Genomic DNA, 26,783 nt, shown 5'->3' with positions numbered 1-26,783 from the left:
GTGTGTACCTGTTTTTCTATTCTGGTGGGGACTTAAACCTGAATACACACAGACTCATGGGGACTCGTGTCACAGTTTTTTTGAGGTCCCCACGGGTAAACAAGCTAAAAAAATCACATGCAATGAAGTTTTTTGAAAATCTAAAAATGCAGAAAGTTTCCTGTAAGGGGTAGGTTTAGGTGTAGGGTTGGTGTAGGGCAATAGAATATACGGTCTGTACAGTAGAAAAAGCATTACGCCTATGGAGAGTCCCCACAAGGATAGCTGACCAGACTGTGTGAGTGTGAGTGTGTGCGTGCGTGCGTGCATGCGTGCGAGCGTGTGTGTGTGTGTGTGTGTGTGTGTGTTTAGTAATTGTTACTGCATGGTGCTGCTGTGCAGTTCTGTGTATGGTTTGGCTTGTTCTCAGTGTGCTTGAGGGTTTTTAAATGACATTTAAAACAAAAAAAAGTTCATTGAAAAATGTAATTCTGTCTCACTTGCTCGCCCTCGTGTCGTTCCAAACCCATCTGATGTTTGAGGAACAGACCAATATTTTGTTATTCACAGAAAATGGTGAACAGACCAAAATTAGTTCAATTCAATTAGTTCATTAGACTTCAGTCTCTTATTTATTGTAATTTAACAGTGAGATCAGGCTTTTATGTCTCTTTTATGCCTTTTTTATTGCTCATATAGATGAAACTCTGATGCTTGTAATGTAAATCAATGAGATATTTATAACAGTAGCAGATACTTACATAAAATGATATAAATATCAGTTATTTTTATGTTTACTTGATAAAAATCAGTAAAGACTTGACAGAAAAAAGACACATGAAGCACAAGCCGAAGGAGGAGATTTGTACAATTAGAATAAAAGCCTTTTACTTGATAAAAAAAACTCTAAACTATCAATCAGACGACAGAAAGCATGCAGTAGATTGTGTGCGACAGGTTTAACAGCAAAGTTTTCATCATGTTGATCATTTAGAGGCCTTAGAAACTTCTATTAACCCTTTAAAGCCTCTTGTATCGTATTTAGTGCATAAAATGTCTTCAGAATGTCTTTTTTCTTCCATAAAAGAAAGAAGGTTTTGTGGGTTTGGAGCAAAATAAAGGTGAAAATTTTTCCTATGAGAGCTTGATAGAGAGATGGAGGCGTGCATGAACAGAGAAACTGAACTCCTCTCTCGCTCGTTTAGTTCTCACTAAACATTCCCTCCTTTCGTTTTCCTTGCGTTGGTCCAAATCCCTTGCTATTGTACCCGTCCTCTGCCAGAATCTCTCCACCCAGCTCAGAGAGTATTAGAGAGCGGGATGTGTTGGATCAGCGTGACGGCTGGGGACAGGGCTGGGACACGGACACAATACTGTAAACAGAGATTTAGGGGCGTTGGGAAGGACTGGCGTTTGACTGGCCAGAGCGAGCGAGAGAGTCTGAGGGAGGGATGGAGACACAGCTGTGTTTGGGCTAATAACACTCTAACCTGCTCTGAAAACGTCAGGCCTTTGTGACCACACTCACACCTGGAAGAGCTGCACTTACTGCTTTTTAGTTATGCACATTATGCAAATGTACTGGATGCATACTATTCCCATAAAACATGTGCAGGAGATGCTTTCCAGAAATATTGCACACTTTGGTGTCGAGTTACAGTTTTATTTTTCTGTCTTTAGAGGCACAAATCCCTTGTTGGATTAACAAGCTATGAAAAACAGCTTGCACATTAAATGTGTTGACTGCGTGAGTTTATATTCCACAAGTTTTCTTGCATTTATATCTCACAACTCATATCACGCATTTCAGAATCTTGAGTTTATATAATTTCACGATTCAGACAGTTTTCTTGGAATTCTGACTTTTCAGAATAATATGTAATTGCTATTTGAAGAAAAAAGAGAATTGCAAGATATAAACTCCGAATTCTGATTTTCTTTTTTCAAAATCTGAGTTGATATCTTGCAATTGTACCTTATATCTTGTGATTCTGAATTTATATCTCGCAATTCTGAGTTTGTATCTTGCAATTCTGTCTTTATTTCTCACAGTTCTGTTTATATCTCACAATTCGTAGTTTGTATCTTGCAATTCAGAGAAAATTGTGAGAAAAAAATCCAAATTGTGAGATTTAAACTCAGAATTTTCTAGAAAAAAAGTCTGAATTGTGAGATAAAAAAAAAATATTTTTGGAAACTTAATTTTTTTTTTCTTCATATCATGGCTGAAACAAGTTTCCAGTGGAAATGTATATTTACATTTGAATTCATTTTTGGAGTGTTAAGCACCTTTTTACTGAGCAAATGTAGTTTCAAGCATTATTTTATACACTATTTGTGCATAGTGTAAGCATACTTTTTACAATATGGTGTCCCACAGACACAGTTTACATAAGGTTACTGTCTAAACATTCGATATTGTTAGTAAAATATTTGTATTTAAAACAATAGAAACAAATTGATACAATACAAATTACCATAAATTATTTAAGTGAAAAGTAAATAATTTGTTAAATGTTTGGAGCATCAGTGTTATTTTAGTATAACTCAGATACTGTGAAAGTTTTTATTAATATTTTGAATTAGTTTTTATTTTTTAGAGTTTTTTATTTTTTTATTTTTTTTATATATGTCTGTATATTTTTATTAAGTTTAATTTAAGTTTTAGTTCAAGTTAAAGTAAATTAAAATGAGAAATGGCTTGGCAACTAGCAAATATTATATTTTTTATATATATATATATTATATATATACATTGCACTTCTAATACATATTTCACAACCACATTTTAGACATTACATTTATTGTTGCATAATTTCAAACTGAGCAGACATGTTTTTGTGAAATGTGAGGCTGAAGTGTGTGAACAGTTTTCAGGCTCGCGCTCTTCTTCTGACATTCCAGCTCTTTCTTTTGGTCTTTCTGTATATCCCTCTTTCCCTGAACGGATTCCTCTCTCATCCTGTTCTTTCTTTCTTTCTTTCTCTCGTCATCCCTCGGTCTTCCTGTGTCCTGCACCGCTTGTCTCTCTGAGTCTGCTTTTCTCTCTGAGTTTGTGTAGAGACAGAGATAGTGGGGAAGTATATTTAGTCTGAATAGACTCACTGTCTGCACACCAGAGAGAGAGAGAGAGAGAGAGAGAGAGAGAGAGCAAGAAAAAGAGAGGAGAAATGAAGATAATTCTTATGTATTCTTGCTTTTGCCCTTCTTCAAGGCATTTCTCTCTCTGTGACCGTCTCTCTCTCTCTACCATTGTCTCCATCATAATCTCTCAAAGATAACTGTGATGCAATGGGAAAAGACAGGCTTGGAATCTCTTGCTCTTTTGTCAGTGTCAGCTGATTCTGACAGACAGAGAGAAAGAGAATCTCACGTAACCTGACCTTTGACTGACTGGATCAAGTCTGCTACACGTTACAGCATTTTCTGGAAGAACCGCCCACTTAGACGTGAAGAGAACTGATCTGACTGACATGTGAAGTGACCAACCACAGTTTGTTTTGTGTTTAGGGGCGGGGTTATTTAAATGAGATGATGGACCAGCATAAAAAACAATATGTTTAAAATAACGTCAGAGCAGTCTTTATGAGCGCTTATTGAACTGTTTATTATCCTCTGACATTTTATTTTAGTATTATTAATGTGCTATAGTATTTATTCATATCTTGTATTAAAATGCACTTTTATTTTAAATGTGTCTTCTATTTTAGGTTTTATTCATTTGTTTACATGCTTTTGTCAGTTTTATTCATTTTATTTATTTTATTTTATTTTTGTATATATATATATTTTATTTTAGTATTTTGTGTGTGTTATTATAGTATTTATTCATATTTAGTATAAACCTTTTTTAATTTTTAGTTTTTATTTTTATTTTAAAGGTGACATATCATGAAAATCTGACTTTTCCAGGTTGTAAGTGCTATAATCAGGTCCCCGGTGCATCTACCAACCAAGGAAACGTTAAAAAGATTAACTCAGTAACTTTGTTTTGGGAAGTTTTTTTCTGCAAGCGTCTGAGAAACGAGCGCGTCTGATTTCGCTCCCCTAGTGACGTGGCAAAGGGACCTCATTATAATATTACCGCCCCTTAATCTGTAAGTTTCCACCCACACCGCCGTCATTTTGATTTCGCAAGTGACAACGGTGTTCTAATGCCATACCAGCTCTAATGCCATGGCGAAAGTTTGAGCGAAGCATGCTAACTGTTCTGTGTTTGGCTGCACAGACGAGCACAGAACACTGTTTAGAGTCCCAGCCCCAGAGGAGACAACAGAGCAGTGCATTTATTGATTTATTTAGGCTACTGTATATTGCTGCTGCCACACAGATCTAAAATAAACATGCGATTTATTTCCCAGCTGTTTACCTTCTCAGACATAACCCACTGTTTTTGTTACTCGTGTTTTTAACGTAAACTTGTGTGTGAATGAGAACTTAGTTTAGTACTCACATGCTGTGACAGCTGCTTTCTGTGCGTGTGCTTCGGTTGTGTGCGCTCAGAAACTAATATGGTTTAAAACACATGATTTCAGCGCGATAAACATGATAATCAGAACCAAAACAGATGTTTTTAGCAAGTACGAGCTGTAATGGCGCAGCTCTATTCTGGAAAAGGGGGCGGTGAGCAGCAGCTCATTTGCATTTAAAGAGACAGGCCCGAAAAACAGCTGTTTCTGCTTCCATTCCAAATAGGCATTTTCAAAATTATATAATAAATGTTCTGTGGAGTATTTTGAGCTGAAACTTCCCAGACACATTCTGGGGACACCAGAGACTTATATTACATATTGTAAAAAGGGGCATAATATGTCTCCTTTAAGTTACATGTCAGATTTATTTATTTATTTATTTTGTATTATTTATGTGCTATTGTAGCATTTATATATATATATATATAGTATTTATTTATTTATATTTATATATATGGCCATCCAAAAGCAACAAGTACTTTCTCTCAAAACAAGCCAGAAAATGCCCCAGAAAACTATGTGAAATTTGCAGCTTTTTCAAAGATTTGATGTAACCAACTAAACATTTTCAAGTTCGGTAAGAGTTCTTCACAGAATCAGCCCTGAAGACTGAATAAAACCCTGTGTGCTCTTACTGCCGGATATCAGCCAATCAGATTAGAGCTTGCCAGATCTTGAAAGTGCTCTTTGTGTGCTCCAGATGAACAGACCGTAGGCCAGCTGAGACTAAAAATAGACAGAAAGACCAGAGAGCAAAAACTCGGATGGACCGATAAGCAGATGTTCAAAATATGTAACTAGATTTGTACATTTTCTAGAGAAACTGTGAGTTGTTTTTGCATGCAGAATGTGCTGGTGCATTCTGGGTCATGGTTAGCTGGTTACTTACTGGCCCGGGATAAAAGAGCCAAAGTGGGTCTGATATTCACAGTGTTCCCACAGTCACAGAAAGCCAGGAGGTAACAGGGAATTTCCAGACAAACGGATAAAATCCTAAATGGAAAATATCAAGTGTGTGTTGTATCTGTGTTAGTAAACACCATTAATAATGAGTGTTTCCTGTGTGTTTTGATCATGACATTGATTGGCTGTAATTAATAGCTCAGGACTGTGTTGTGTTTGTGAGAGAGAGAGAGACCGAAGTGACTCGCATCTGCACCCGAGGGATTTCACGAGGTTCACAAAGAGGACAGATACAACGGGAAAAAACAAGCTGGTTTCAGAAAGACTTTCATTCATGAGGGCAGAAGGATCCATTCTGATCATGCGTTTATGATGTTTATTGCACTCTTTTATGGAACTGTTGATTTCCGTCCACCAGTGTTATTTTAGTATCATTTATATGCTATTCATGCATTTATTATTCGTATCATTTAAATGATCATTTACTTTATTTTCAGTTTTCGTTTTAAATTTTAGTTTTATTTCAGTTTTACTTTTAGTTTGTTTTAAATTAGTTTTTAATTTTAGTACTTAAAAATTATATAAATTAAATTATAAATTAAAATAATTTATTTCGTTAGTTATTTGCCAACCCATACGCAAATGTAATAAATGTATGCATATACAATTTCAATATATTAATTTGTCAGTTGAAGTAAAAACATATATGGAACGTATTAGAAATTTGAATAATTTCTTATATTAACATATTACCTAGCCCATATAATTAATATGTTTATGTATGTATGTGTAATATATATATATGCCATGTACACAAATATCCATCCTAAAACCCTTCAATACATGGTGATATTATATAAGTAAATATAAATGACGGACATGTAAGAAATATATATGTAAATTAATAAAGTTGCATATATGCCATATATTTCTGTATGGGAAAGAAAGCAACATTTCTCTCTTTTTTTTAAGTTAAAGTTTTCTATCTAATATTTATATTTTATTTTATTTTGCATATATTTCAGTTAACAACACCGTAACATCCACTCATGTTGCCCATAAACCAAACTCACCCAATGACAGTTTTCCACTGTATCTCTGAATTAAACAGTGTACTCCACCTTTAAGACCTCCATATGCAAATTACGTTTGTTATAATTAGCTAACCTCTTTGCAAATGCAATGACCCCAGCCAAGCTGTAAAATACTAAAGTGGTATGATACTGCACGCCACACATGATATGCAAACACGGGCAAGCAATGTTAATAAGCTCATGGCTGTGACCTAAATTCTGTGGCGATTTTTGAATGACTCATTTTTGCAGTTTATTTTCCATAAATGTGTTTTTTTGTGGGCTAGTTATAAATGCCATCTTCTTATACAAGACCCTTAATAAAGTGCAATAGATCATATGAAGTATATAAGGTAAAGCTGCTACTGTGATGAATGTACAGTAATGTGAAATGGTGTTTAATGATGTTCTGGTGTGTTGTTCTGTGGCAGTGGGTCTGGAGCAGCAGTGTGAGCTGACCTGTCGACCGGTCGGGTATCGTTTCTACGTGCGGCAGGCGGAGAGGGTACGAGATGGAACGCCCTGCGCAAATAACACACCCAACGATGTGTGTGTGGGAGGACGCTGTCTGGTGAGAAAACAGGCCGACATGCACGAATATGATAACATCACCACCGAAAAGAGCCATAGCGATTCAATTCTAAGTCTAAATCTGTGAGGACAGCATTACAGATCTTTAGTTCTAGAATCTGGCAGCTTCATGTATTACTGTAATGGTAATAAAGTCACTGTTTCCTCCAGAATGTTCAACATGCAATGATTTAAACATGTGCCACGTGTGAGGCTTGATTTATATAGGGGTTATAACAAATTATATTTATTACTTCATTAACTTTTTAGTAGTGAAAGTCTATGTGTGTGTGTGTGTGTGTGTGTGTGTGTGTGTGTGTGTCAGAGCGAGGGCTGTGATGGTGTGTTGGGCTCAGGGTTGGTTCGGGATCGCTGTGGCGTGTGCGGCGGGGGAGACGGCACCTGTGAGAGGGTCACTGGAAGTTTCCTAAACACGAGCGTCCCGCTGGGCTACCACAGAATCCTGGACATCCCGCCTGGGGCCACGGCCATCAACATCACTGAGAGACGAGCCAGTCCCAACTATCTGGGTACGAACTCTGTCTGGTTTGGAAATATTTTCTGCAGTTTTCTCCTTGAGGAAACAGCTTAATTAAATGAAATACTAAATGTGACCCTGGAGCACAAAACCAGTCTTAAGTCGCTGGGGTATATTTGTAGCAATAGCCAAAAATACATTGTATGGGTCAAAATTATCAATTTTTCTTTTATGCCAAAAATCATTAGGATATTCAGTAAAGATCATGTTCCATGAATATATTTTGTAAATTTCCTACCGTAAATATATAAAAACTTAATTTTTGATTAGTAATATGCATAACTTCATTTGAACAACTTTAAACGTGATTTTCTCAGTATTTTGATTTGTTTGCACCCTCAGATTCCAGATTTCGGCCAAATATTGTCCTATCCTAACAAACCATACATCAATGGAAAGCTTATTTATTCAGCTTCCAGATGATGTATAAATCTCAATTTCAAAAAATGTACCCTTATGACTGGTTTTGTGCTCCAGGGTCACAAATAATGTCTTAATGAAAATACAGAACTGCCTAAAGCTTTGTGTGAGGGTTAAGTTACGGGTCAGAAAATGTCATTAGCTCTGTGTTAAACGTAAAGTCCCCACCATGAGAGAAACACAAACATGGTGTATGTGTGTGGTCATTTTTGTTTTGTTTGTCTTTCCTTATGGTGACCAAATGTCCCTACAATAATGAAACCTGAAAAACGTTCATTATGCCAAACTTAACTAGTGGAAAACAGCTTCATAAATGAACTAAATTATATCTTATTTCATACATTTTTGGAATATTTTCCTACAAAATCAAATGCATGAACTATGTGATCACTGAGACTGTGGTTTGCCTTTGCAGGGCAGAATAGTTCACTCAGAAATGAAAATGTATTTACTCACCCTCACATAGCTCTGGCGACAGTGAATGGGGTCTGTCAAGATACAAAAATAGTGTAAAAATTACCTTATAAATGCATGAAGCTATTGTATTGTACACTGAAAACACTTTAATTTGTTGCAGCCAAATATATTCGTTTTTCTTAAATTATATTTATGGTTTGGTAGAAACTCTTAATGTTAATCAAAAACATTTATTTTCCCAAAAGATGAAAATTATTATATATCAAGATATTTTCTTTAGACACAAGCCAGAATGTTACTTAATGCAGGTCAGTATAATATAATATTTATTTTGGCGTTTTACAACTTAATTTCACCAAAAGCAAAAGCTAAATAGTCTATAAGAAAGTAGAATTTTCACTTTAGATAAAACTAAAAACATTTAGTTAGTCAATGTTTAATTTAGTTTACTCACAGGAATGTCCACTTTAAAAGACCATTATGTTTATTATAATGTCATTTTAAAATCTATCTTTTTCTGTTATGTACTAAAAATAAATAAATAAATAATTTCTGCAGCCAGTCTGTGTTCCGCCCATCAGCATTCAAAAAACTATTAAAACTAAATTTAGTTTCTATTGATTTTTATTTGCTTTTAACCAAATTAAAACAAAACCGAATGTAAATAAATGGCACGGTCATTTCACGTTTTCAGTGTAGGTTTTTGTCATTTTGGTAGCTTGACATCCCTAGTCCCCATTCACCTTTGGAAGTAAAAGAGCAGCGTGAACATTCTGCTAAACTCCTTTTTTTTTTTTTTTGACTAAAGAGTTCGCATCATAGGGTGAGTAAATGATGACCGAATTTAGTTGGACTAGTTTTTTTAGGAATCATGATTATCGTAATTTAAAGCAATGAAAGTTGATGGAAGTTCTTCTTGACATTCATAAGCGTGTGCATGCGTGTGTGACTGGAATGCATGAACTATCGGGATATGTTTCTACCTGCTAATGTGAGATTAGTGTGACTTGGTCATTGTTCCTCGGCTGAAACTCAGCTCAGAGTTCAGACCTCCAACCAAATGTTCAGCTCATAAACAACAGCGATCACCAGCAGAGAGGTATTTTTTAAATTCTTCACAGCTGCTGTTGATCACTTCAGAAGATCTAGAGCGTGCAAGTCTAAATTCAGATGATATTGTCCCATTGTATGAGCCTGCGGTGCGTTTGGGGCAGCGATGAGTCAATGTCCTGAGAGGGATGCTGAAATTACGTTCATATTAATATTAGCCTGAACATGACTCAGGAATGCACATATTCACGGCTGAGGATGCGTGGGGTTGGGAGGATCTCTTCCAGGCTGGATTAGCTAATGCAGGCATGTTTTCATAAGTGAATTTGACCCTGAGTCAGACTCGTGGACATGTCTGTGTTTGTTTCTCCGTCCGTTTCTCTCTAGTATGGTGTGATTGTGCCCCGGAGGCAGACTGCTGTAGTAGACTAAACACTCACCGGGTTACGTGATGATGTATCCAAATAATCAGTGTTGTTATATTTTTCTTGATTTTCATATTCATGTACTCATTTATGATTTATTACTTATTGTGTTTATGCTTATATTAATCCTCATCATATATTTAGATTTATATTCAAATACTGTTACTCATCTATATTTATCTTTTTTTATTATTTTTGTTTGATGTATGGTCATATGTGATATTCGTAGTAGTCTCCAAAAAATATGTATGTTATGCACGTTTTGTATGAAAGATATGTCTTCTTTACTGGTGTTTTGTTAGATATTGGACATCTTTCAACTACTGCCTGAGTAATGATGTTTCTCAGAATTAGTCATTAACGGTACTCCTTTCTAGAAACTGTATTTTTGTAATATGTAAAATTTGATTATTTAAAAGTACAGTAATTATCAGTATTGATCTAGTTCAGGTGTCACTAGTTCGAGTAGTCATGCTAGTTTAAGTATCCATACTTCTCTAGTTTGAATGTCAGTGGTTTGGGTAGTCATAGTAGTGTAATTATCAGTGTTTGTGTACAGTGATTGCTAGTTTAATTATGAGTATTTAAGTATTTGTCAAGTTTCTGTGTCAGTAGTTTGAGTGTAAATATTTGTCTAGTTTGGGTATCACTAGTTTAATGATAATTTTTTAGGTATCAGCAATGGACTAGTTTGGGTGTCAGTAGTTTTGGTAATCATACTACTTTGGTTATCAGTGTTTGTCTAGTATAATTAACTGTAACTAAGTCGTGATACTAGTTTAACTATCAGTATTAGTCTTGTTTAGGCGTCAGTAGTTTGTCTACTTTGCGTATCACTAGTTGAATGATACTTGTTTAAGCATCAGTACTGGACTAATTTGGGTGTCAGTAGTTTTGGTAATCATGCAACTTTGGTCAATTACAATTTAAGTCATGATATACTAGGCATAAACACATTTCATTACACCAAATACACCAAATAATGTTCTTTTTAGCAGCATCATATGACCCCTTTAAACTTATTTTTGGTATAGTTTAGGTGTCAGTGGTTTAGGTAGCCATACTAGTTTAAGTATCAGTATTTATCTAGTTTAGGTATCAATAGTTCAGTTATACTAGTTTAAGTATCAGTGTTAGTATAGTTTAGGTATCACTTGTTTAATGATACTAGTTAATACTTGTTTAATGATACACTTGATTAATGATACTAGTAATTATCAGTGTTTGTCTAGCTTATTTATCAATATCAATTTCAATCTGTATTGTTCTAGTTTAGGTGTTAGGCATACTAGTTTGTGTCAGTATTTGTCTAGTTTAGGAATCACTACTGGTCTAGTTTAAGTGTCAGTAGATTGGCTAGTCATACTTATTTGCTTATCAGCATTTGTCTGGTTTATTTAATCAGTGTTGGTCTTGTTTAGGTGTCAGTGGTTTGAGTAGTCATACTAGTTTAAGTACCGGTATTAGTATTGTCTTGTTTAGATGTCAGTAGGAGTCATTTGTAATTTAATCGGTGTGTTGTGAATAGCACAGCTTTGATCATTTGGTCTCAGAATAATTTGATGAATAATGATGCATTCATATTGAGATCTCTCACCTTTGATTGCCATCATTTTTATCTTGGCAAATCAGAGCACAGTTTGAGATCTACATTTACTCTCAACATAATATGAGGAGAAATATTTGAGATATGACAGAGATCTCATTATTAGGGATCTGTTTCATGGGGAGACACATGAGAGCCATACACATTTGCTTAATTTTAGTTTTCTGATGTCTGTGCTACATCCTTTCCTTTTCATTCCTTTTTCTTTGACACTTTGGCTATGAACTCCTCTTGGAGGAGAATTCCTAGTTTCATGTGATGTGTGATTATGGTAGGAAACTCATAAAAATCATCACAAGCAGAATAGAGATCTGTAATTACAGACAGCTAAAAACAGCCTTCCACACGTTCCATAACAAATAATGACTGTCAGATGAATCTCAAAACATCTTTCAGGAACATGTCTAGCTCAGTATGTTGTGAATGTGAGTACCTCATGTCATTATCACATGTGTTTGTGTCTGCAGCCCTGCGCAGTGGAACAGGTCAGTCTGTGGTGAACGGACGCTGGGCGGTCGATCCACCGGGAGAGTATCAGGCAGGAGGAACCACCTTCCTCTACAGCCGACCCAAAGCTGGTCCTCAAGAGCAGGGAGAAGAGAGAGGAGAAACCCTCAGCGCTCCTGGACCCACAACAGCCCAGCTGCAGCTATACGTAAGCAAACACACACACACACACTCACACACTCACACACACACACGTACATGTAGTAGAGAATTTTGGAAAAAGTCTGGCTTGTGTATGATGGAGCACAAACTCTGAACTGGGAGGTTTTACTGCAGGAAAGGACGGAAGGAATGAGCCGCAATTCTGTTTATACATGCCTATTGTGTTTATTCATGATGATATTATATGAATATAACACTTCTCCTAAATCATGTTAGGAGCTCTCTCATTTTCCAGTAACGGCTCATATCAGGAAACAGTATGAGACGATACAATACAGTATTTTAAAGTAATAGAAATACACACATTATCAGTATTTAAGTAGTGATAAAGTAGTTAAATATCAGTATTGGTCAAGTATCAGTAGTTTGGGTAGTCATACTAGTTAAAGTGTCAATATTTGTCCAGTTTGGATATCACTAGTTTAATGATACTAGTTTAACTATCAGAATTGGAGTACTGTAATTATCAGTGTTTAGTTTAATTATCAGTATTTAAATAGTGATGCTAGTTTAATTATCAGTATTTGTCTAGTTTAGGTGTCAGTAGTTTTGGTAGTCATACTAGTTTAGGTATCAGTGTTTGACTAGTTGAATTATCAATATTTAAGTTGTGATGCTAGTTTTAAGTATCAGTATTGGTATAGTTTAGACATCACAAGTTTAATGATAATAGTTATGTTTCAGTATTGGTCTAGTTTAGTTGTCAGTGGTCTGGGTAGTCATACTAGTTTAAGTATCGTTATTGGTCTAGTTTAGGTGTCAGTGGTTTGGGTAGTCATACTAGTTTAAGTATTACTTACTTACATTTCACTATTACTTACATTTCACTGCTGGTCATATATTCTCTATATAACCATGTATGTGACAAATAAAAATCTTGAATCTTGAAGTATCGCTATTGGTCTAGTTTAGGTGTCAGTGGTTTGGGTAGTCATACTAGTTTAAGTATCAGTACTGGTCTAGTTTATGTGTCAGTGATTTGGGTAGTCATACTAGTTTAAGTATCACTATTCGTCTAGTTTAGGTGTCAGTGGTTTGGTTAGTTATACTAGTTTAAGTATCGCTATTGGTCAAGTTTAGGTATTCTAGTTTAGTGATACTAATTTACATTTCATTATTGGTCTAGTTTAGGCATCGTGTTTGGGTAGTTATACTAATTTAAGTTCAGTATTAGTGTACGGTATACTATAGGTCTTGGTGGTTTGGGTAGTCATACTAGTTTAAGAATAAGTATTGCTCTAGTTTAGGTATCACTGGATTTGTAGCCATACTAGTTTAAGTACTGTATAAGTATTGGTCTAGTTTAGGTATCAGTGGTTTGGGTAATAACACTAGTTTAAGTATTGGTCTAGTTTAGGTATCTCTAGTTTAATGATACTAGTTTATGTTTCAGTATTGGTCTAGTTTAGGTATCTCTAGTTTAATGATACTAGTTTATTTTTCAGTATTGGTCTAGTTTAGGTATCTCTAGTTTAATGATACTAGTTTATTTTTCAGTATTGGTCTAGTTGTGGTGTCAGACGTTTGGGTAGTCATACTAATTTAAGTTTCAGTTTTGGTCTAGTATACAGGTGCATCTCAATAAATTAGAATGTCGTGGAAAAGTTATTTTATTTCAGTAATTCAACTCAAATTGTGAAACTCGTGTATTAAATAAATTCAGTGCACACAGACTGTAATTTGTTGAGATAGTGAGTTGGTGGGTTTTTGTTAAATGTGAGCCAAAATCATCACAATTAAAAGAACCAAAGACTTAAACTACTTCAGTCTGTGTGCATTGAATTTATTTAATACACGAGTTTCACAATTTGAGTTGAATTACTGAAATAAATGAACTTTTCCACGACATTCTAATTTATTGAGATGCACCTGTAGGTGTTGGTGGTGTGGGTAGTCATACTAGGACACAGAAGCAGTATAAATCAACAGAAAATGGGTGGTTTTATTAAAGTCTCAAACAGTGCAAAGTGCGATCCATGAATGAGGCGCTGCAATGCGAAGTCACGCTGATTCGTCACTCGCTCGAGCCTAGGGAAAACAGAGGTAGAAAACACCATAAGCGGGTGAAGTGGAGAGTTTACTCACCCTTTCTTTCTCTACTTCTGCTTATATCTCCTCTTCTTAATGAAGCTCGGGTGTGTTCGATCAGCACGTGTAGCCAGAAAGTTTTGCCCAAAGCTGTAGGTTTTAACTGAATGAGCAGCTTAAATGCACATTTAGTCTTTCATTAGATGCTTAATGCTGCCAACAGACTAACAGCAATACTTCACAGGATTAAACTTTGCAGTAATTTTGAATCCTAAAATATTTTTAGCATCGTTTAATGTTATCATAATTCAGTGCATCTGTTCTTATTATATTTGCTTGAGAAAAAATGCAAATTTGTATTCTTTATTTTTCTGTTGCGGAAACATTTCTGTTGTGTTCTGGTTTCATATTAACAGAGCATTTAGTTACAGCATAGTTACAACAACATGGCAGTTTCTTAAATATTTTAGATTGTGCATCAAATAGTTTATATTTTGCATCATATCCATAATAAATATAAGTATTTTGATGATATTACTTTTACTTGACTTTATTTATATAGGTGACCCTGAAGGAATCCAAAAGTAATCAGATTACACTACTTTCATATTGTGGTGCTTGGATTACATTACTGAATACTTTTTTCATTAAGTCATTTGTAACTGTAACGGAATATTTTTTTTAAAGTAACCCTTCCTCAGTAAGACTGAGTATCAGTATTGTTTAGGTATCTCTGGTTTAATGATACCAGTTTAGACTTCAGTATTGGTCTAGTTAAGGTGTCATCAGTTTGGTTTTAGAAGAATTTCATGAATAATGGTGAGTTCATGTTCATGTACTCCAGCTTTAAGTTTATGCAGATTTTAGGAAAAAGAGTGTCCACATACTGCGGTGTGTGTGTGTGTGTGTGTGTGAGTGTGTGAGTGTGTGAGTGTGAGAGTGTGTGTGTGTGAGAGTGTGTGTGTGTGTGTGTGTGTGTGTTCTGAGTGTCTGTGCATCAGTGAAATATGGCTGATGCTGACTGAAATGCAGTCATGGAGTGAGACGTTACCATATGCTGGAGTTTATTAACCTGCTTTTTTGCTGCCTCTCTCTCTTTCTCTCTCTATCTCTCTCTCGCTGTAGATTATTTTCCACAGACAGAATCCAGGCATAGACTACGAATATTACATCCCAGTGGAGAAACGGAGGGACGGAGAGAGAGAAGTATACCGAGAGAGGGAGCGAGGACGGGCTGCGCTCCGAGAAATCAGTGAGTTATTCAACAGTCTCCTTGTCACACAGAGTCTCTCTCTCTCTCTCCCTCCATCTCAGTTTCTATTTTTCTCTCCTGATGATCTTCTCTCTCACTCTAAATTTATAGTGTTTATATGTGTGTGCCGTGCAGATATATTTCACTTGAGCGAGACGTTACCATATGCTGGAGTTTATTAACCTGTTTTTTGCTGTCTCTCTCTCTCGCTGTAGATTATTTTCCACCGGCAGAATCCAGGCATAGACTATGAATATTACATCCCAGTGGAGAAACAGAGGGACGGAGAGAGAGAAATACACAGAGAGAGAGAGCGAGGACAGGCGGCGCTCCGAGAAATCAGTGAGTTTTCCTACACTCTCCTTGTCACAGAGAGTCTCTCTCTCACCCACCATCTTGGTTTCTATTTTTCTCTCCTGATGATCTTCTCTCTCACTCTAAATTTATAGTGTTTATATGTGTGTGCCGTGCAGATATATTTCACTTGAGCAGTCTTCTCTTATTTCTCTCATCACTTATTGGCCACCGCTGAAACCTTTTAAGGTCATTGTAGGAGAACGGGCTTGCGACTGTGTGTGTGTGTGTGTGTGTGTGTGTGTGTCTAGTGGGCAACAGAGGATGATTAACAGAGTTTTTATGAGAATGGGGTCAAAGTGAGAGTGTGTGACATGAAGCTAAAAGCATGAATCAGGCTTTAGTTCTGTGCCAACCCTACTAAAAACGATTTTTGGTGGAACTTGGGAACAGGCTAGGAGACCAACCAAATCAGCTTAAACCAGCTAATACCAGCACACCACAGGCTGGTTTAAGCTGGTCTTTTCAGCAAGGAATTAAAACCTAGTGAGACGGCCTTACTGTCTACTCCATACACAGACTGCAAGGTTACCTTCTGAAGCAGCATCCAGGAAAGGGAACCTCATCAGTGGCAATTTATTTAAACAAAGTCTGACGCTGCATGTTGCTAAGCTAACAGAATGTTCTAAAGGATGTTCACACATGCAGTAACTTGCAGTACAATTTTAATGAGAGTATGACAATTTCCGAAAACATGAGCAACAGCATCTGTTAGCAATGCAACAATTCAAATGCACTGGTGCAAAGCAAATACTGTCCTTCACTACATTTTTTTAACGTTTGCACAAAATTTGTTAAATTTTTTACAAATTTCCCTTGTGAAAAAGAAGTGTGCTTAATTGTAAGTGTATTTCGAATCTTAAAAGTATATTTTTTAAAAATATATTTGCAGATAATATAGTAATATTAATGAAATAAAAGTCCATTTGAGTGTACTTAAAGAGACTTTCATGGCTGTGTTTCTTAACACATTTAAGTACATTACAGATTGTAATTACAAATATATTTAAGACATACAAGTTTCAATAGAAATGTCATTTTATTTTAATAAAACGTGTTTCAGGTGGCGTGTCAGTGGCAGTCGAGAATCCTGTTGCTCCTCCGCCTTTGTCATCTTCTGCCTTCTCATCTTCCTCCTCATCTTCCTCTGTATCTGATCGATGGCCACCAGAGAGGCCCCGCCCACAGGGCCTAGGACCCAATCGTAATGCTCGGATCCCTCCAAGAACAGACCTCCCATTGGACAATCAGCCTGTGTTTGTGTGGCGAAGAGGCGCGCTGACAGAATGCACGGCTACCTGTGGAAAAGGTCAGAGAATAGAAATACATTTTAGAATGAGCGTATTAGAATGATTTCTGAAGATCATGTGACACTGAAGACTGGAGTAATGATGCTGAATTCAGCTGCGCATCACAGAAATAAATTACATTTCAACATAGATTCACATAGAAAACAGTTATTTTAAATTGTAATAATATTTCACAATATTACTGTTTTTAATGTATTTTTGATCAAATAAATGCAGCCTTGGTGAGCAGAAGAGAAAAAATCTTACCGATTTTACTCAGCATGGATCTACACTTTTACAGCAGATGACAGCACACATTACTGCTTTGAGAGGCTCTTCTTTAAACCTGTGATCCAGAGTGGACGTGGTGGATTAATGCTGTGTTTATTTGTAATAGGAGAGCTGGAAACACTCAGAGAACATGAACCCATTGCCTACTGACATATAAAGAAAGCCAAGCGCTGTGGTACACGTGCCAAACTGTTCGGGAGTTTCTCTGTAGGGCTGTGTGTGTTTTTGAGGGGTTTCTCAGCTGCTCACTACTGGTTTTGATTAATCCGTTTTGCCCAGTGTGAATTTGCACTCTGCCGCCTCCTTCTGGTGTGTTTAAAGAGCTGCAGACTGACGTTGTGCACTCTTGTTAGTGGTGTTTGCTTAGGCAAGCAACATTATTACTATTGCTAGTTCACCCCAAATATTTATAAACTGTGCTCACCCTCAGGCCATCCAAGATGTCGATACATCTAATTGTTCATCGGAAGAGATTTGGAGAAATGTAGCATTGCATCAGTGTCTCAGCAATGGATGCTCTGCAGTGAATGGGTGCCGTCAGAATGAGAGTCCAAACAGCTGATAAAAACATCACTCCAGTCCATCAGTTAACATCTGGAGAAGACAAAAGCTGAAACAAATCCAGCATCAAGACGTTTTTAACTTCAAACTGTTAATAATATATAAAATTATATTAATGCTTCCTCCAATGAAAAAGTCTCCTGTTGTTTCTCACATCAAAATCCTCCACATATTTGTTTAGAGCTGTTTTGGCTTGTAAACGGTGCTTGATCTGTGCAGATTTCTCTCTTGATTCAGACCAGACTTAAGTCTCCGTTTGTTACTTAAGAAAAACAATATTATGGATATAGAGGACATATTTCAGCAACAGTTTGAAGTTAAAAACGTCTTAATGATGAATTTGTTTATTTTGGCTTCTCAAGACGTTAACTGATGGACTTGTGGATTATTGTGATGTTTTTATCAGCTGTTTGGACTCTCATTCTGACGGCACCCATTCACTGCTGAGGAGCAAGTGATGCAATGCTACATTTCTCCAAATCTGATGAAGAAACAAACTCATCTGCATCTTGTATGGCCTGAGGGTGGGCACATTTTAAGATGATTTTCATTCTTGGGTGAACTATTCCTTTAAAAGAAGAAACACAGAAGACCTTGCCATGGAGTTTTACGTCACCCACCACTAAAAATGTTGTATTATGTGTGTGTTTGCTTGTTGTTTGATGTGTGCATATGTGTTTGTGTGTATTCAGGCTCTCAGTACAGAGAGATTGTGTGTGTGAATCGACACACAGACCAGGACGTCCACGAGAGGAGGTGTGACTCCGCAACCAAACCTGCGCCGGAGGAGGAACCGTGTAACGTTCATCCCTGTCCACCATTGTGAGTAACTCTGCTTGTGCATAGACTACTGCTCAAAAATGTGGGTTCAGTAAGATTTCTTTCTTTCTTTCTTTTTTTGAAAGAAATTGACACTTTTATTCAGCATGGATGCAATAGATTCATCAAAAGTGACAGTAAAGACATTTATAACATTACAAAATTGTAATGTTATAAAACATACAAAATTTCTATTTCAAATAAATGCTGTTCTTTTGAACTTTCTATTCATCAAAGAATCCTGGAAAATAATCAGGTAATGCTGAAAATTCAGCTTTGCATCACAGGAATAAATTACATTTTATTGTTTATTTACACCGAAAGCAGTTATTTTAAACTGTAAAAATATTTCACGTTTTTAGTGTTTTTACTGTATTTTTAATCAAATAAATGCAGCGTTGATGAGCAGAAGAGACTTATTTAAAAAAAAAATCTTACTGACCCCAAACTTTTGAATGGTAGTGTATATACTGTGTGTATATGTATATATATATATATATATATATGTGTGTGTGTGTGTGTGTGTGTGTGTAATTATTACCAACTATTACAGAAACATTCCGGGTTAAATGCAACGTAAGCTCTGTTGACAGCATGTGTGGCATATAACTTTTTATTAAACACTGTTCACATGGAACAAACCCAGGAATTACATCAGTAATGCATAAACAGAAGTTCATCCATCTAGAAAAGTAGTAACTTTTACAGATTAAATATAAAACAATTTTCTGTAATCATGCCTGGAAGGGCTTCTTATAAAGCATCAGATTTCTGCTGGTCCACATCCTGCACCACAGACTTGCTGCATGAATATATTAGGGTTGCTGAATGGGGTTTGTATGAGTATCTCAGTGAACCTGTGTGTGTGTGTGTATATGTGTGTGTGTGTGTGTGTGTGTAGCTGGGATATGGGCGTGTGGTCCGAGTGCAGTGTTTCCTGCGGCTGGGGTGTGCAGCAGCGTCACATACAGTGCAGGCAGAGTTTTGGGAATCGCTCCACCATGGTTCACCCTCAGCGCTGCGCCAGTCTCACCCGCCCCAACGCCACGCAGCCCTGCCACCCGCGCGTCTGCTCGCACTGGGAGATCAGCACCAACTGGAGCACGGTAAGACACGCATGCGTGAGGAGGATTATAGATTGTTTTTATATTGGAGCAGCTGTGGGTTTTTTATTAGAGTTAGGGTTAGGAGTTTGCACTGTCAAACCTTCTCAATACAGTTGTCATTAAACTCCTTTCCCTTGTGCATCAATTTAAAAAAGTTTATAGGACAAGAAAGACCTTAAAAAGGAAAAAAAATTATATTAATATTTTTTTTTCCACTTTCACTGACATAGATTAGATCAGTCCTGATCATAATTACCAAAATATCTGTTTTTATCATTCATAATTACCTAAATGCCTTTTTTCACCCTTTAAATGCTGGTTTGTTTACATAATACCACAGTTTTTGGTTGGTTTATATGAAAAATCATAATTAATTCATTCCAATCCATATACAAAATGTGCTTTTTTTTTTATTACTACAGTCTTGGTTAAGTCAGTGATTTGAAACTACATTAATTGTGATGTATTATTATTTTTTGTGCAGTGTCAGAATTAAAACACACACACACACACATTTCTCAGTACACACATACACACGGTACACAACCACACTCTGATATCCGTTCCCAGTATACCCACATTTTTTTTAGTAGAAGCAGAAAACAGGAACAAAACAGGCATTTGCTCCATAGTTAATAGGAAACCGCTGATAATAGGAAAATAGTTAAAATTAAAAATAAAAACAGTAAAAATTCTGAAGGCTTGCCCACAGAATGAAAGCCTATTAACAAAGAATGCATGATTTTATGCTTCAATGGCACTGGGAATAAATATTGCAGTTTTAATAGGTTTCATTTTAATGGGAGACATTTTTGTCCTTAAAGGGACAGTTCACCCAAAAATGAAAATTACCCCATGATTTACTCACCCTCAAGCCATCTTTGGGGTATATGACTTTCTTCCTTCAGACGAATACAATCTGAGTTATATTAAAAAATATCCTGGCTCTTCCAAGCTTTATAATGGCAGTGAATGGGTGTTGATATTCAATAGTCCAATAGAAGTCCAATAAACTGCGTCCATCCATCATAAATCATTCTCCACTCGGCTCCGGGGGTTAATAAAGGCCTCCTGAAGCGAATTGATGCGTTTTTGTAAGAATGTCATCCGCTGGACGCCACTCTCTCATAGACGCATTACGAGTACCTCATGGGGTAATTTTCATTTTTGACTGACTGTAACCATTTTTGTACATAGTGTAAAATAGATTTATGAAAGTAAATGAGGGTGAAATACCGGTATTACAAAATTGTTTTTGGCAAAATGTTTGCTGTTTGCATTAACAGCCAAAAAAAAAAGAAAAAAAATGAAAAAGACAAAAATGTCCCTAAGGATGCACAAGGGTCAATGATCCTGTGAAGCTGTACAGATGCAGATGGATGTTTTTGGGCGCTGCATCTTGCACAGTTGCACAGTCCAGCCTCAAGCATTGCATTTTTAAGAGACTGCGTCAAGTTAAAAATAGTCCAACTTTTAAAAATGTGTCTCGTGAATCGAGACCTCTGCATTGTTTCATACTGTTTTTAAATGCAAAATGTTTTCTTGTGTTAATTCCTCCTATGAAATGTGTTTTGATATGGGTCAGATGAATCCAGAATAGTTCATCCAGGCTAGTTGTTCAGGCAACCCACTGACTAGCCGATTTAGAAAATATGTGGTTTTGTTCTAGTCTGTAAGTGTGTGTAAGTCTGGTCACATAGACGTGTTTGAGCTGTCTGTGTGTGTATGTAAATGTGTCTGTTTCCCACAGTGCTCAGTGGATTGTGGAGTGGGGAAGATATCCCGGAGCGTGCGCTGTGTCAGTGACCATGGCAACACTGTGAATGACAGGGAGTGCAGTGACAGGCTCCGCCCACAGCGCACTGAGGACTGTCACATGGGTCCTTGTGTCACTAACTGGTACTTCACAGATTGGACAAACACTGTGAGTACTGACCAGTGAGATGCATGCTTCAGATTCAGGTCATTTGATTAAATTCAATGTTTATGTAGCAATATTTAATTAAATGTGGGAAATGTTTCTCCGTTTTTCTCTGTCAGTGCTCTGCGACGTGCGGGCCGGGCATCCAACGGAGAGAGGTGGTGTGTTTGACCGGCGGAGGCAGGAGAGAAGGAGACAGAGGAGTGGAGTGTGGGGGCGAGAAACCGGCTGATATGAAGGCCTGTAACGGGGGCCCCTGTACACCCACCCACCTCTGGTACACCGGACCCTGGGGACAGGTGAGGGCCGTCTGCCTACAGCAAATATCAATGATTTATATTCCAGTGTTAAGGTCTGTGTTAGAATACAATAGAAGAACAAGTCAAAGAATGAAGTCGAATCGAATTGAATAGAACAGAATAATATGGAATAATGGAGTGGAATAATGTCAAAAAACACATCAAATTAAATAGAACAAAAAATATAATCGAGCAGTAGAATGTTCGAATGTAGAATGAAGAGTAGAATACAATTTAACAAAATATGTGCCTCTAGAAGCTTGCGTTCTGCAAGTGAACGTCACTTTATTGTTCATCCCAAAGAGGCACAAAATCACTTTCACAGACTTTTACATTAACTGTTCCCTCCTGGTGGAATAACCTGCCCAACTCAATCTGAGCCGCTGAGCCCTTAACCATCTTCAAGAATCGGCTAAAATCTCTTCCATCTTTATTTGACCCTCTAACTCTAGCATTCTCTATTCTAATTCTATTCTTTAAAAAAATAAAAATAAATAACTTTTAGACTTGCACTCTATTCATTTACTAACTGCTTGTTTTCTTAAAAAAAAAAAACACTTGCTTCTCTAATCTTTTTGTATTCTATCTTTGTTTTCTTTTTATTTATTATTCAATTAACAAAAGCAAAAAAAGGCCTCTAACACTAGCTTCCTCTATTCTTTTTCTATTCTGTTTTCTTTTTATTTATTATATAATAAAAAAAAAAAACTTGCTACGTGTACTGCGTTAGGCTAACTGAGTCTTGTTATAGCACTTGCATATCATTGCTCTTTTGTTGATTTTGATTGCTTTTATTGTCCTCATTTGTAAGTCGCTTTAGATAAAAGCGTCTGCTAAATGACTAAATGTAAATAGATTCAATTTATTTAGATATTTCAGATTATATTTATTTATTAAAAAACCTTGACCCTCTAACACTAGCACTCTCTATTCTATTTCTATTCTATCTATTTGTTTTCTTTTTATTTATTAAAAAACAAACACAAAAACCGAAAAAAAAGGTCCTCTAACACTAGCACTCTCTATTCTATTTCTATTCTATCTACTTGTTTTCTTTTTATTAATTAAAAAACAAACACAAAAACCAAAAAAAAATATATATATATTGAGCCTCTAACTCTAGCACTCTCTATTTTTTTTATTCTATCGACTTGCTTTCTTTTTATTATAAAAAACAATGAGCCTCTATAACACTAGGGTTCTCTATTCTTTTTCTATTCTATCTACTTGTTTTCTTTTTATTATTTAAAAAAAAAAAGCCTTTGCTACGTGTACTGCGTTAGGCTAACCAAGACTTTTTACAGCACTTAAATATTGTTGCTCTTTTGTTGGTTTGATTGCTTCTATTGTCCTCATTTGTAAGTCGCTTTGGATAAAAAGTGTCTGTAAAATGACTAAATGTAAATGTAAAGCTGCATAGAATAAAGATGAGTAGAACAGAATAAAGCTAAATATAGAACAATGTTGAATATAATAACAGAATAGTACAGAACAGAACAAGCCATTTAGAATTAAGTTAGAATAATACAATTAGAACATTCTCAAATAGAATAATATAAAATATAATGTAAAAAACTAATAAAATTTAATATTAAATTAAACAGAAATAATTAAAAGTAATAGAACAATATAGAGATAAATAGAATAGAATAGAAGTTAAATATACATTTTAACAAAATAACAGAATAGTGCAGAACAGGTAAATTAGGATAAAGTTTAAATAATTAGATTGTTCTAAAAATATAATAGAATAATATAGATTAGAATTTCCTCAAAGAGAACCAAAAAGACTAAATCAATAGAGCTAAATATAATAGAACAGTGTTGAAATAAATAACTGAACAAAACAGAATAAAGTTGAATAAAATGTAACAAAATTAAATGTAGAACAATGTCGAATAGAATAAATGAATGGTACAGAACAGAACCAGTAAATTAGAATAAATATAAAAAATATATAAAAATATAAAATAATTCAATTGGAGTGTTCTAAAACAGAATTATGTAGAATAGAATAACATCAGAGGAAACCTAATACATTTAAATAGAGCAAAATAAAATATAATAGAAAAATGCTGAATAGAATGGAATAAAATTGAATAGAATAAAGATACATAGAATAGAACAAAGTTAAATGTAGAACAATGTAGAATATAATAACTGAATCGCTGAAGTCAATTAGAATAATGTTTAAAAATTCAATTAAAATACAAAGAATAACATTGAAAAGAACATAGAATAAAGATGAATAGAATAGACTAGTATGAAATGTAATAGAATAGTCCAGTAAGCTGTCATGAGAGTGTGTTGGCAGTCGTCACTCTTGCCAAATTTACACTGCAAAGGTGGCACAGAAGCTCTTCTGAAGTGGCATTTAGGTGTCTTTCCACAGCCTGTTTAATGCTGCTCAGAGGTGGCATAAATGCATTTACTCAGCAATTACAGCTGTATACCTTGATACTAGGGGCTGCAGTGGGTCTCAGCAGGCATGAGTTAGTCTGGCTTTTATGCAGCATTGCACCGTTGTCACTGAATTCTAAGCAGGTACAGAGCAGCCTTAGCTCGGCTGTGTAAAGACACCTTCTGTCTCTGGACTCTCTCTGTTGAACAGTGTAACACAGCGTGTGGAAACGGCACCCAGCGCAGGGACATCATCTGCGTGAGGAAGACAGGAAGTGACTTCACCGTGAGCGCCGCCAGTGAGTGCTCACACCTGGAGAAACCGTCTCCGGTGCAGCCGTGTGAACTGCAGCCCTGCAAACCGCAGTGGTTCACCACCGAGTGGAGCACGGTGAGGACGACTTCATCTGTCCTGCGGTATCTTCCCTTCCTCTGCTGTCACTGACTTCCCCTCTGTGTCTGTCCAGTGCTCTCGGTCCTGCGGTGAAGGGGTGCAGACGCGGGAGGTGCGGTGTCTCACAGCTGACAAACAGCACAACACAGCCTGCGATCTGGACTCCAAACCTGCCCACGAGCGCACCTGCAACACCATACCCTGCAGTCCCTTCGAAGGTGTGTGTGAGAGTGTTTTTGCATTCTGTATAATGATTCAGAGTATAATCTCTCTCTCTCTCTCTCTTCCCATCTCTCTTGTTGTAGATGAGAACTGTAAGGACAGACGGCATAACTGCGTAATGGTGGTCCAGGCTCGACTCTGCGTCTACTCCTACTATAAGACCGCCTGCTGTGCGTCCTGCACCCAGAGTGCTCAGCGGGCCAAAAGACATTAACCCTGCACAAGCCACAGAGAAGTCAGGTTCAGGTCCAGGAGAGAATTCCGACTTGAACTGAGCTGAGATCAGGATCCCTTTAAAGTGAAAGTTTTAAAATGTTATCGCATATGGGCTCATAGGCTCAAATGATTCACGGTAGCTCTTTCCCCATTGATGACGAGTCGGCGGCAGTGCTAGGGCTGTTTAGTACACTATACTGTCAAATACTAATCCATTCCTTAAATGATCTTTAAACAAATGCACTGACATCGCAGGTCCACATTCTGGACACGTATATGAAGATATTGTTAAGTGGGAACAATTCTAGAAGTTGCTTTTGTGCTTTCGTCACACATGAAGTGTTTCATAACGGTTTCTTTTTAATTGCAATGGATACAGAATCTGGTATTTGAACCAGTATTCTGTCTCATTTATTCAGTTTATGAGTTGTGCGACCAAAGTATGATAAAACAGATGACAAGCATCAATTACACACCTAATGTGCGTCCTTCACTCCTAATTATGTTGTATTGGCACTAAAAACCTACTGTTGAAAAAGTTGAAAAAGAGAGACAAATATTACATTTTCCAATTAAAATCATGAACATGCATCATAATTACTGCATAAAAGTGATAGATTCTTATGCAAACATTGATTCTCCCCTCAAAAATAGTCCCTTTGGCCTTGTCTCAGTTCCCTAAATGGTCCTTAAAATATCAGTACTTCAGCAAGAACATGAATGCTACAACATAAGTGCTCACGGCTGTCTTAAAATAGCACACTTAGTGCTGACAGTCAGTCCCACAGATCGTATTTGAGTGCAGTGTGAACAGAGATCTGGAAATCTACTATGAATCTAGTACATTAAGCTATTACGAGAAGAGGAGCATCATGATCAGCTCTCTGTATTTGATTCACTCTTTATTCTTTAGGTTGGTTTTATCTGAATGTATATCAGTTGTTTTGGTGTTTCGTGTTTTTGTCATTTTGTGTGTGACATGTTTTTGTTTGTGTGTTTTGGCTTTGTTATTTCTGGCTGTTTTTATTGGTTGCCCTCAATGTAAGTTAAAGGAATAGTTCACCCAAAAATCAAAATTTGCTGAAAATGTGACCAGCCTCAGGCCATCCAAAATGTAGATGAGTTTGTTTCTTCATCAGGTTTGGAGAAATGCAGCATTGCATCGCTTGCTCCTCAGCAGTGAATGGGTGCCGTCAGAATGAGAGTCCAAACAGCTGATAAAAACATTACAAGTAATCCACACCACTGCAGTCCAGCAATTAAGGTGTCCATCATTAAAGCTGTTGTAAGTTTAGCTGTTAAGAATATTTCTCTCCTGATTCACATGTGATTACTTTTTCACTGGAGGAAGCGTTATTATGGACTCATATTTTAGCAACGGTTCAAAGTTAAAAACATCTTAATGCTGGATTTGTTTCAGCTTTTGTCTTCTCCAGACATTAACTGATGGACTGGAGTGCTGTGGATTACTTGTGGATTATTGTGATGTTTCTATCAGCTGTTTGGACT

General features: G+C 36.5%; 1 protein-coding gene across 1 annotated transcript in view; it reads left to right on the top strand.

The window, feature by feature from the left end:
- Positions 1–26,383, top strand: part of LOC107726242 (thrombospondin type-1 domain-containing protein 4-like) — a 50,655-nt gene extending 24,272 nt beyond the window's left edge. Inside the window, 12 exon segments of the mRNA XM_016535764.1 lie at positions 6,859–6,998; positions 7,323–7,527; positions 11,921–12,108; positions 15,618–15,744; positions 16,820–17,065; positions 18,590–18,719; positions 19,618–19,822; positions 21,573–21,746; positions 21,863–22,042; positions 24,654–24,833; positions 24,910–25,054; positions 25,142–26,383. Coding sequence (XP_016391250.1) covers positions 6,859–6,998; positions 7,323–7,527; positions 11,921–12,108; positions 15,618–15,744; positions 16,820–17,065; positions 18,590–18,719; positions 19,618–19,822; positions 21,573–21,746; positions 21,863–22,042; positions 24,654–24,833; positions 24,910–25,054; positions 25,142–25,272 — 2,051 coding nt within the window. The 3' untranslated portion in view covers positions 25,273–26,383.
- The last annotated feature ends 400 nt before the right edge of the window (positions 26,384–26,783 follow it).

Source organism: Sinocyclocheilus rhinocerous, unplaced genomic scaffold (assembly GCF_001515625.1).
Source record: "Sinocyclocheilus rhinocerous isolate Xijiao unplaced genomic scaffold, SAMN03320098_v1.1 scaffold216, whole genome shotgun sequence".
In the NCBI taxonomy this organism is placed as follows: Eukaryota; Metazoa; Chordata; class Actinopteri; order Cypriniformes; family Cyprinidae; genus Sinocyclocheilus; species Sinocyclocheilus rhinocerous.
This window is presented reverse-complemented; position numbering and strand designations above follow the sequence as displayed.